The sequence below is a fragment of the Protopterus annectens genome, chromosome 14.part0 (genome assembly GCF_019279795.1).
Source record: "Protopterus annectens isolate FY-2018-M chromosome 14.part0, PAN1.0, whole genome shotgun sequence".
Lineage (NCBI taxonomy): Eukaryota > Metazoa > Chordata > Ceratodontiformes > Protopteridae > Protopterus > Protopterus annectens.
Genome location: NC_056748.1, coordinates 360,889,813 through 360,902,703, shown reverse-complemented (window position 1 = coordinate 360,902,703; position 12,891 = coordinate 360,889,813). Strand labels below are relative to the sequence as shown.

General features: G+C 43.0%; 1 protein-coding gene across 1 annotated transcript in view; it reads right to left on the bottom strand.

Moving 5' to 3' along the window:
* The window catches only part of ANXA7 (annexin A7), a 1,208,209-nt gene that overhangs the window by 357,114 nt on the left and 838,204 nt on the right, over window positions 1–12,891 (bottom strand). Inside the window, exon 7 of the mRNA XM_044056080.1 lies at window positions 10,665–10,759. Coding sequence (XP_043912015.1) covers window positions 10,665–10,759 — 95 coding nt within the window. The remainder of the gene's footprint in view (window positions 1–10,664; window positions 10,760–12,891) is intronic.

Genomic DNA, 12,891 nt, shown 5'->3' with positions numbered 1-12,891 from the left:
GAAAAAGCAGAATGGACTGAACCATGACCATCCAAAACTCTGTATACTGAACTGTTCAATTCAGTTTGCTGAAATCCAAGGTTGGCCTCAAGTCCTCTGTTTTCTTTGGCACTAAAAAGAATCTTGAATAAGTTCTGGACTCTTTCTGGTCTGAGAGAACCTCTTGGATGACTCTTTTTAGCAGCGTGTTTATTTCTAGTGCTGCTGCTTCCCTCTAATTGAGTGGAGCATTGAGGATTTTGTTTGCTACTAGTGGGGATGGTTGGGAAAGATTAGTTGTGCAAAATCTTACCATAACATTGGATGTTCTCCTCTTTCATGTTGCAGTATTCTTACTCTGGGATCCTCTGCCTCTGGCAACCCAAACGTCTAGCTCCTATGCAAAAGCTCAAGCCTGGTTGCTACCAGGTGCGTGGGATGTCACACTCAGGGCCATAAACCATGGCCCTTAAATGTGACGTTTGCATGCACAGGCCTCAGAGCTGACTGCCCAGTCGGACAAGAGTCTAAGGAGTCCCAAAAAGATACCATCTACACAGGGTAAATGTAATGAAAAGGGGTAGGAGGGAAAGAAGGAATACTGCAACATGGAAGAGAAGGACATCTATGGGTATGCTAAGATTTTACACAACTAATCTATGTCCTTCTATTCCCATGTTGCAGTATTCTTACTGTGGGAGAGTGCCACAGCTCAAGAAGAGGACAAAGTGGTGAAGGAAGCTGCAGTTTCCAAGAATCCATGCAGGATTGCCCTTGCAAATCCTGCCCTGATTCTGGAGATAGTCCAATTTCTAATGTTTGGTAAAGGTATGCACAGAGGACCATGTGGCTGCCTCAAGAATGGTGACTGTGTCCAGGCCTTTGAGGAACATTCCTGACGAGGCCAATGCTCTTGTAGAATGCACCTTAACACTGTAAGGTAACTGTTTGCCATAGTAAGAGTAGCAGAAGGCAATAGTTTTTCGTATCCAGGAGGATACAGTTTGTTTGGATACAGCCTTACCCAGGGCCCTGGGGTGGAAGGACACAAAGAGCTGACTGGACATTCTAATGGTTTTGGTCTTGTTCAGATAAATCCTTAATTGTCTGTGGACATAAAGGAATGAAGAATTCTCTCACTGTCATTTTGAGGAGAGGGGAAGAAGGTGGATAAGTGACTGGACTGATGGAGGGACAGTTCATTGACCACTTTGGGCATGAAGGAGAGGTTGGTGTGAAGGGTGACCCCATCTCTGTGGAAGATAGTGTAGGGCAGGGATGCTATGAGTGCATGCAGTTTAGAGACCCTTCTGGCTGAAGGAAGGCTACTAATAGGACAGTTTTCCAGGTGCACATCTGCAGAGAAGCAAAGCTTGCTGGTTCAAAGGGGGCAATAGTACGCAGTTTCTCTAGTACTCAGTTCTAGTCTCAAGGGGCGGGGGTATAGGTTTCTTTGGTGGTTTGACGTGGAGAACCTCTTTTAGGAATAGTATGACATCCAGCCTGGAAAGAAGAGGTGGATCCAAAGGTAAGCAGGCTGAAATGGCAGATAAGTAGACTTTTGTTGGAGTATGAAAGTTCTGATTTAATGAGTTCACACACACAGGCTAGGACTAGTGGAACATCTGCTTGGAAGGGGTCCCTTTGCCTTTGGAGACACCATTTGGAGAACCTTTTCCTTTTCAAAAGATAGGATCACCTGGGAATGGGTTTCCTGGCTTCCTGCAGGATGGGCAGCACGTTCTCGGAGTACCGGTGTCTGAAGGGGATCAAGAGATTATCACCCAGAGGGTTAAGCAGAGTATCTCCAGGTGTGGATGAATGAGAAATCTCTTCTGTTGTGTGAGCAGGTCCACCTTGTGAGGCAACTTGTGGTGATTACCTTTGGCAAGAGATAGTAGAAGGGGAAACCAATACTGCCTTTTCCAATAGGGAGTCACCAACAAGATATTTGGCTTGTCCTCCTGGATTTTTAGAAGGACTTTCTAAATGAGAGGGAAGGCATAAAGGAACAGTCCCTTCCATGAGATTGAGAACGCATGCACTCTCCAGGCTAGTGGCAAGGGGTCTCTGGAGCAGAATAGTTGCAATTGTCTGTTCTGGGGGAAGGCAAACAGATCTATCTGTGGTGTGCCCCACTGGTGGACAATGTCTACGAATACATCTCTGTGCAACATCCACTCATGATGCTGAGAGAATGATCTGCTGAGATCATCCACCTGATGGTTGTCCTGGGATGGAATGTAGACCACCTATAGTGTGATGATGTACTGAGAGGCTAGCTCTCATGCCTGCACTGCAAGCCTGCAGAGTAGGTAGGATCTGCCCCCCCCCATTTGTTGATGTACCACATCACAGTTGTATTGTCTGTGAAGATTTGGAGGGGGCCTGCCTACATTACAGGAAGGAATGTCTGCAGGGCTAGATAGAGTGCAGTCATCTCCCTTATGTTATGTTTTCTCACAGAGAGAGGGCTCCCATTCAGCCTACACCTTTAGGCCATTCATAGTGGATCACCACCATAGATTCGAGGCATGTGTGTGCATGCAATGCACTGGACTGGTGGGTTGCAGAGGTAGGCCTGGGTTCTGGTGTACTTGTTGGATCCACCACCTTAACTCTGTCTTCAGGCAGGGTAGGAAGGGTACCTGAAAGTCCAGGGTGTGGCTGTGACATTTTTTTAGGTACCACTGGAACTTCCTCATATGCAGCCTGGCTACGGGTAGCATAGGGATTTGTACCTGCCATGAGGTCTAGAAGCCGCATAAACTGCCTAACTGAAATGTAGTTGACCAGGAGGAGTTCTTGGAATTTGGTTGAGTATGGAGAAGACTTTGTCCTGAGGAAGGAAAACCCTCATTATGTCAGTTCTTATCCTGCAGCCCAGGAAGGTTTTGTCTTGGGCTAGGGCAAGGGATGATTTTGTCAGGTTGAGGCTGAACCCCAAGCTCTAAAGTAGGGACATAGTGAACAGTAAGTGGTTCCTGAGAATGCTTTCCTCTACTGCTGGAATGAGGTTATCATCTAGGTAGGGGTAAATTTTAATGCCTTTTGTTTTGTATTAGGCTACTGCTGGGGCTAGACATTTTGTGAAGACCATTGATGCAGTAGATAATCCAAAGGGCAAGGCAGTAAACTGAAAGTGTGAAGCGGGTCCAGCAAAACGAAAAACTTTCTGTAGTTTGGATGAATGGGAATGTGGAGATATGCCTCCTTCAAGTCCAAAGTGACCATAAATGCCTTGGTAGGTAATAGTAGGAGAAGGCTTTGAAGATATAACATTCTAAAGGAAGAGACCTCCAGAAAAATATTTAGGTACGACAAATCCAGGATGGGCCTCCAAGGACCATCCTTTTTTGGCACTAGAAAAAGCCAGGAGTAGAATCCCCTTCCTTCTTGGCCTGAGGGAACTCTTTCTATGGTCCCTTGGGCGAGTAGATCCTTGATGATCTGGAAAATTAGATGTAGCTGATCTTTGGGTGGGAAGGGGATGCCTTGTGGTAGGGGCTTTTCCCGCCAGGACATGTAGTATCCTTCGTCCACTACTGAGAATACCCAGCGGTCTGAGGTGACATTTTTTCCAGAAGGGCAGGTAGTGAGAGAGGCGGGAGGAGAAAGGGATGTGGCTGAGGCAGTCACGCATTACTGTTTCTATCTGGAAAGGGCTGCCTAGGGGCAGGTTGAGGAGGGGCTTGCCCTTGGGGAAGGTGCCTTTCTAGGTCCTTTTCTGTGTCTAGAGGAGAAGGAGGTGGATGGGGCTGGGGCTGTCCTGAAGGTGGTCTTGGCAGGGTAGTTTCTGTAGAATATGGGAATGAGAGAAACCAATAAATGTTTGAGGTCCTGACGTTCTTTGCTTTTTTCCAGGAGGCTTTTGAACAGTTCAGCAGACTGCCAAACAAGAATTTGTCAAGTGGTGCATCTAAGATTTGGTTTTAAAGCCCTCAAGGAGGTGCTGAAGCCGGCCCGAGCCAGGAGTATCTGCGTAGTACAGAGGCTGAAGCTGCAGACCTAGCGGTGGCCTCAGTTGCATCACAGTTGCACTTAATAGAATGTCTGGCAACCCTGTGATGCTAAAGACAGCTTAGATGCTACCTGAGATTTGTTAGGAGAGCCAGGCATGGAGGAAAGTAAGGAAGTTGCCTGTGAAACCAAGTCTAGGGCATATTTGACTATGTGGGTCGGATAACTGATGGCCCTGAAGGCCAGTGTGGAGGATGCGTACATCTTTTTCCTCAGTCTATCCATGACCTTGCTGTCCTTGTCTGATGGTAGAAGGGAGGATGAAGGTATTAGTCTGGAATGCTTGTCAGGGGCCATTGCAATGACTGCAGGATCTGCCACAGGTGGCTTAATGAGGTTGCTGTGCTCATCAGGGACAGTGTAAAACCAGTCAGGTCTCTTGGGAGCTAGGGGCAGTGATTTGGGGGTCTTAGAGGCTGCTGCAAATGCAACCAAGTAAGTTGAAATCACATTGGGAATTGCAGTGGGAGAGGGTGATTCTACCTGGACTAGTTCAAAATACCTCTTTTGAACCTCAGTCATCTGAGTGGCATCCCACGTGAAATACTCCAAAAGAACTATCTTCAGGGGGTGAGTCTCCTTCTAAGGAGTCCTCATCTGGGGAGTAGTAATCCAGATGGGAAGCTAACTGGGATGTATAGGTTACAGATTCATCTGAGGAGGAAGAAGAGTCTTCCTCCTGAGTATGGATTTGATGAATGAAAGTAGCTGAGGTTGGCCTGGGGCTGACAGCAATGTAGCAGCAGGGGAGGCTGTGGGCTTAACAGCCAAAAAGGCCTGAACCAAAGACTGTGAAAATGTATGCCAGTCTGGTTGGTCCTCAGTGCGAGAAGACAAATGTTTAGCTTTTTGCTTCCTCTTGAGAGGAGTAGGGCATAGGGCCTAATGTTGGGCGTCTGGCCTGTGGGAGAGGATTCTGTTTCCAGAACCATTGGCAGGTGTCGGGCAAAGCTGGATTCCCTCCCGACCTCTGCCAAAGCCGATGTCAAAGTGACCTCCAAGGACATGCCTACCGCGGTTTCCAAGGCAGCTTCCACAAAGGTAGCCTCCGAAACCGCCGGTTCTACTGGATTTCCCTCAACCCCTAGATCAATGGCTGGCGGGGCATCCAACGTCAGAGGGGCTGAAGTAGTAGGCCTTACAACCTTGGCCTTTTTAGGAGGCTCTCCCTCGACAGCCAATTAGTTCCATATGAAGGGGTAAATGCTTTAGTCGCTGGTTTTTGAGATAAAGTTTTAGGGCTGCCAGGCAACTATGAATGGTTTTGGGTATGAACTACTGGCAAATGCTACAGGCAGTATAGTCGTAGTCTTGGCCGAAGCAGAACAGAGTTCATGCGAATCCCCTTGTGCAGAATCTGACATCCACTCTTACATTTTCCCTTTCTAGCAGACATTGGCTAAATAATAATGACAAAACAACTAAAGCTCAAGCAAAAGAAAACTTTCCCCAATGGGGTACTTATCTTTGATCTGACGTTCGACTGTGGCAGAAAAGTTCTGGGGCCTGTGCATGCAGACATCACATTTACGGACCGTGCTTTATGGCCCTGCATGTGACATCCCACGCACCTGGCAGCAACCCGGCTTGAGCTTTTGCATAGGAGCTGGACGTTCGGGTCACCTGAGGCGGGCATCCCACAGTAAGAATACTGCAACATGGGAATAGGACATAATGGTATTACATAACCCTCTGGATATTACCCTCCGCACCCATGAATCCTTTGTAATTTCTAGCCAGGCTCTCTGTTGCAGGGATAAATGACCCCGGACTGCCTCCAGAGACAGAAAATTGGGCATCCTTTCAGGAGCGCTGATAGGATCTGCCAGAGAAAGTGTCCTTAGATCCTTGGTTATGCAGACCACCTCTGCTGCGGGGATTACTTCTTCCTTTAGAATTCCCCCCTCTGCCCCTGGAGGAACTGACTCTATGTGGGTCTTGGAAGAGACACTGGGATTATTTGAACCACATTTTCCATCAACTTCATTGGTTCCTAGTAAATATCCATGGAGGGGTCGAAAAACATACACCCACAGCAGACAGGGATTTTCCTTCCTGTTCATACTTAAGAGTGTGTCTTTAACTTTTGGGGCAAATAAGGAACTTCTGTCAAAAGAAGCATTGACGAAAGAAGGTTTGAAGGGTTCCACAAAGTCACTTATGCACATCCAGGCATGTCTTCTGATGGAAATGCCTGAAGCCACCGCCCATGAGGTACTGTCAGCCACGTGGGAGATGAGCCTCATGGATGAATTTGAAACAGACTGAAGGGTAGCCAACTGTGAGGACAGTCCCTACCTTGGTGGAAAAGGGCCTAGAGAGGGATTTGGAAATTTGTTTGATCAAATATCTCTGAAGTCTTGTGAAATGTGCCAAATAATTCAGCGACCTAAGAGCGAAAAACATGTTTCCCAAGTCTGTCCAACTACCTGTTAGGGGGTGAACAGAGGAACTACGTTTTGCCAGTTCCTTCTTAGTGGCTGCCCCTTTGACCACAGTACAAATGGGTACTTCCTTACTCTAAAGTGGTCTATCCTTAAGTGGCTCCAGGATCCTATCTGGTCTCTTTGGGATTGACTCAATTGTGTCAGGTTCCTTCCATGCCTATTCAGAGACTAAATGAATAAGCTTGTCAACGGGTAGAGTCACCCAGGAGGTAGATGAGCCAGCTCCAGAAGCCTTCAGGAACAAAGACTCCTCTTAGGAAGCATTATTGAGGGACTAACCATCCCTTTGTTTAAGGAGTTCTAAGATGGCTCCAACTGAGACATCATCAGGTGGTGATCTGGGGGAACCTTCCCCTTCATCAAAGTCAGTGTCCTCTGTGACAGACTCTTGTGGAGAGTAAGTGCCTCCTTTTACACTTCCTCTTCCTAGGGACCTCTTTGGTAGGATGCTCCAGAGAAGTGTCACAAGAAACTACTCTACCCTACTGGGTTGTCTGAAGACAGGTTTGGGCTGGCTGTCCCAGTGGAACAGATGACTGAGGCACTGGATGCAGAATTGAATTGAACTGGGATGTCGAAGCTGAAGAGGGAAGATGAGTCCGAACTCTGGGAACAGAGAAAGCTCTCTCCACTACCTCGAAGGCAGAATGCCTTGGAAAAAAGGATACTGATGGATCTGATAAGGCAGGCTTTCAGACCATCATCTCCCTTCGCCTCAAAGACAAACTACTTGCGGAAGGAGTCAGGGCCGAGCTGTCTAGCACCAAGGCTCCGAGGGGCAAAGATGGCTCCCGACAGTTTCAGAGTCTAATCCAACACTTTGGAACTGATGCTGTGGCCTTGAGAGTCATCCAGCTCTGAAGTGCTTGGTGCAGGCCCACTCAGAGATGCAATCACAGTTGAGGACGCCAACATCTTCAGATATGAGGAGGACAACTGCAGGACTTTCAGATCTGATGGCTCCGAAACCATAGGTCAGATCGGAGAAGGTGCTAACAATGGAGGAGTAAGTACTGGCAAGGGTCTCCAGACCCAATGGAGTTGGAGCTGGGAGAACTCCCATTTGGATCTGTGAGCTGAAGAACTTCCTTCATCTTCTTGTCCACATCAGTTTCTGTAAGGCTCTTGGAAGATCGAATGAATGAGACTGTGAAAGATGGCCTTGAATGGTGCCTAGGAGATTCAAAAAAGGGGACAGGAGCGGAGAAGTCATTGGATCTGGCAGAAGCTGATGTGACTGGATCAGAGGAGAGTTTTCGGATCTAGATCTCGGACCCAATTTCTTTTTCTACTTTAACAGGATGTTCAGATACCAGTGTCATAAAAGTAGAAGATCAAGAGATCTCTTTAGTGATTCTTTAGAGAGAGAATCTCCTTTTTTATCAACTCTTTTGGGGGGTTGAGCCCTAGAGGCTGTAGAAGCAAGTTTAAATGTAGAATCAACTTATTTTTCTATCTATTAATGCTCGGGAATTAAACCCTTTGCAAATGTCACAATCTTAGTCAAGATAAGGGCCTAAGCAACAGACACACAGTGTGTGTGTCTGAATTTGGAATTTTATGGCCACAGGCCATGTACTTTTTAAAGCCAGAAGGCTTGTCAGGCATAGTAACAGCTAAGGGAGAGAAACAGTTAGGAAAAGTCTATTTTTAAATAGTCACAAAGGGAAGAGGAGAAAATTACCAACTATAGTAATCAAAATCCTATAAAAGTACTATAGAAATATCAACACTGGTAACTAAGATATACTCAAGGAGTAAAGGATTTAACTTTAAACAGTAAAGTCATAAGGTAATAGAAAGGGAGAATAGAGAGCAAAAAAAATTAAGGAAATAATGCTAACTCAAAAACAGTCTAATACTCACTTGAGAGTTATCAGCGACCACATCAGTACACTAAGGAAGCAAATGTGATTGGATGTATGTTAGGTGATAAGGGCATTATAGGTAAAGGGAGGAGCTTGAGAGTTTCAGTGTTCCATGAGCTGGAAGATGTGGCCGAGTCGAATCACAGGATCAGATCCAAACCCAACAGTTGGGGAATGAATGAATGAAAATGACATCAGATAAGGTAATTTGCTCTCTTCCTTTTCTGAACTTTTATGCCTTTCATTTTTTCCCCTCTAGCATTGAAACTGAATGAAAGCTTGCAATGTCAGATTCCTTCTCCTCTTCAGTTCTGGTTGTCATGCTGGTGAAAAGGTAGTCTGTGGGTCCTTCTTCTCTTGAGTTCCAGTTGTCCATGCTGGTGAAAAGGCAAACTGTGGGTTTGCTGAAGACTGTAGAGTACTTTAAACAGTAAAGTAGCTCAAAGGCACCAGGAAGTTAGAGGAAACTTAAAAAGTAAGAGCAGGCTTGTACTACAATAAAATTCCGAGTGCCTATAACTGAAGAAATCGCAGAAATATACTGAAAAATAACTAAAACAGCAGGAGGAGATTAAGAGTTAGCAAAAGTACAGTGGATATAAAAAGTGTACATACCCCTGTAAAAATGCCCGTTTTTTGCGATATAAAAAAATGAGACCACAAAAAATAATTTCGAAACTTTTCCGACCTTTAATGTGACATATAACCTGTACAATTCAATTGAAAAACAAACAAATCTGTTACAGGAAAAAATATAAAAAACGTACAATAAGCTGGTTGCATAAGTGTGCACACCCTTAAACTAATACTTTGTTGAAGCACCTTTTGATTTAATTACCGCATTCAGTCTTCATGTGTACACACCTGCCATCAATTAGACTATGATTAACCCCACTATGATTAACCCCAATTAAAGTTCAGCTGTCCTAGTAGGATTTTTCTGGCATTTACTCAGTTGCCTGCTACAGTAAAAGCCATGGTTCGCAGAGAGCTTGCAAAGCATAAAAGGGACCTCATTGTTGAAAGGTATCAGTCAGGAGAGGGGTACAAAAGCATTTCCACAACATTGGATATACCATGGAACACAGTGAAGACAGTCATCAAAAAGTGGAGAAAATATAGGACAACAGTGACGTTGTAAAGAACTGGACGTCCATCCAAAACTGATGCAAAGACAAGATAAGTCAGGGAGGCTGCCTAGAGACCTACAGTAACACTGAAGGAGCTGGAGGAATTTCTGGCAAGTACTGGTTGTGTACTACATGTGACAACAATCTCCCGTATTCTCCATATGTCTGGGCTATGGGGTAGGGTTGCAAGACGGAAGCCTTTTCATATACAGAAAAACATCCAGGCCCCACTAAAATTTGCAAAACAATACATCAAGTCTCCCAAAAGCATGTGGGAAAATGTGTTATGGTCTGATGAGATCAAGGTTCAACTTTCTGGCCACAATTCCAAAAGGTATGTTTGGGGCAAAAAGAACACTTTGCATCACCAAAAAAACACGATCACCATGGTGAAGCATGGTGGTGGCAAGTATTATGCTTTGGGGTGGCTTTTCTTCAGCTGGAACTGGGGCTTTAGTCAAGGTGGAGGGAATTATGAAGCTTCAAATACCAGTCACTTTTACCCTAAAACCTTCAGGCGTCTGCAAGAAAGCTGAAGATGAAGAGGAATTTCACCTTTCAATACGATAATGACCTCAAGCATACATCCAAATCAAAGAAAGAATGGCTTCACCAGATTAAAATTAAAGTTTTAGAATGGCCCAGCCAGAGCCCAGACCTAAATCCAAAAGAAAATCTGTGGGGTGACCTGAAGAGGGCTGTGCACAAGAGATGGCCTCACAATCCGACAGATTTGGAGTACTTTTGCAAGAAAGAGTGGGCAAATATTGCCAAGTCAAGATGAGCCATGCCAATAGACTCCTACCCAAGAAGACTGAATGCTGTAATTAAATCAAAAGGTGCTTCAAAGTATTAATTTAAGGGTGTGCACATTTATGCAACCAGCTTATTATACATTTTTTATTTTTTATATTTTCCCCTAACAGATTTGTTTTTCAATTGAATTGTACAGGTTATAGGTAAAATTAAAGATGGGAAAAGTTTCGAAATGATTTATTGTGGTCTCACTTTTTTATATCACAAAAACCTGACAGTTTAACAGAGGTGTGTACACTTTTTACATCCGCTGTACATCCTTACCGCTTGCCATCCATATTGGAAAGCAATACAAAATTTCTGAAATATGAAGCTATTGAGTATGTATGTGACAAAGCCACACACACAGACAGGAAACAAAATCCAGTCAGTTGGGGGTGAACCCTGAGATGTGACAAACATACCTTTCCATACATTGTCTTAAACGCATCCTTGATTTTCATTCTTTGTTCCCAGGAACGATGGGAAACGACATCAATTATTGCCTTTTCATCCGTTCCTAAATAAAAAGAAAAAGCATCTTAAGTTAGTACTTATTTCTACTACGCTGATGACGAGAAGTGAAAATATGTGCATTAAAGGACATATCTGACAGGTTCTGATTTTTCTCTGATCTCTGGTGAGAACCTGAATTCCTGAGAAATCAAAAACCTCAACTGGTGATATCACATGTGAATGGATAGTTACTTACATGAAATAAAATTACACATCACAATGCACAATGTGTCATCATTCATTGTTTGACTTAAAAAGTTGAAAACTTTAGAAGCTAATGTAACTCTAGTATTTTATTTTCTACTTATTAACAGGGTACGTGAGATGGACCACAGACCCTTTTAGCCACCACATTGTTGATTATAATCTTTTATGGTAATCATTTGAAATGCTGGACCCGCTAGAGTGAGTCTCGAAACAGAGATTGAATGGCTCAAAAATGGACTTACATGTAATAAGTCTGAGATGGCAGTTTCTTGGAATATTCCCTTTTCTCTGAGGTATGGAGATCTTGGAGCTAGTATACACAAGTTTGGGGAAGGAGTGCAGGTGGTCTTGCCCCACAGCAAAAAAAGAAGTTTAAAGGAGAAGAGCAATATTCAAGATTAGCGCTTCTCTTGTATTTCTGATTTTTTTCTTCGGCGTGTCGGCATTTGGCATTTCAAGTGCCGAGATTTCAATAAGGAGCCATACATTACATTTATATAAAAATATGCGTACATACACATGTATACTTGTGTGTGTAGTTGTATGTATGTATGTATATATATATATATATATATATATATATATATATATATTGCTTTCTTCTAGTTGGTGCATGCAAATAAGGCCTCCAAAATGCTCGAACTGTGCACGGATAATAAATCTAACGTTTAACGACACCCAGCACTAGCTCGCAGTGAAATAATAATTAAAAAAAAAAAAAAAAAAAAAAAAATCAAATAGAGCAACAAAGGTTCGACCTCATATTCTTCAAAAGATTTATTAATCCAAAATATCCATGGCTGCGGACAGCCATGACACCACAGCAAACCGGTTTCACCCAGTAGGCGTCATCATTGCTTAATTACCCGGATTCCCTTGTAGAGCATTTAAATATACGTTTAATGCTCTCCACACTCTATGTTAAAGTGACAGACCCTTATATTGCACATTATGTTAAACACGCAACAGAATACATAACACTGACAGCATCTCTATACACAAAAAATGCATTCAAGAAATGTATTAGCTTGAAAAATATATATTAACTAATGTACATATTTTAACTAAAAAATAAAAATATCAAAAACTACATATAAATGTCCTGAAAAAATTAATACATTACCTTAGCAATGTTTACTATAGATTTTATTACAAATTTTTATTTAATCCTGATTTGTAAATAGCTCCTAACTTTAGTATCCACATTTTTTCTTTTGAATCTAATATTTTGTGTTTTTTTTTTGTTTTGGTGATGTTATCACCAAACACTTTATCTATCCCTACAAAAATGAAATGTGCTCCCCATGATCTAAATAATGTTTGTAGAAAGCACTACAAGTTCTCCTACAATTTATATCACTTATGTGTAGGGCCATCCTGTGTTTAAAGGGTCTAGACTTCTGTCCAGTGTAGAAAGCACCACATTTACATACTGCCATGTAAATAATCCAATCACTACTGCACGTGATAAGAGTCCTAATATCATATACCCTAGTGGTATTGATAGAAGTAAAGGACTTTGTTTTAGATACTACCTTACAGTACACACAATTCCCACAGAATGTACTACCTCTCATACGTTCACTTTGTATAATCTTACCCATAAAAGAACTTTTCTTATGTTTATTAAAATATTCACCCAAATTACCTCTTTGAAAACCAAAACTACAATGGTCATCTACTATTTGCTCAAAGAAGGGGTCATTTCTTAAAATAGGCCAATGTTTTTCCACAATCTGTTTTATATGGAATGTGTTAGTACCGTATGTAGCAATAAATCTCAATTTATCAATAGTCTTGTAATTTACCATGTTCATGGGCAATATATATAGTAGTTTATTATCATATCCCCTATGTACAAATCTATTTTGCATATTGTCTGCTTCTTTTTCATAATCTTGTTCTCTACTACAAAGGCGTTTTAGCCTG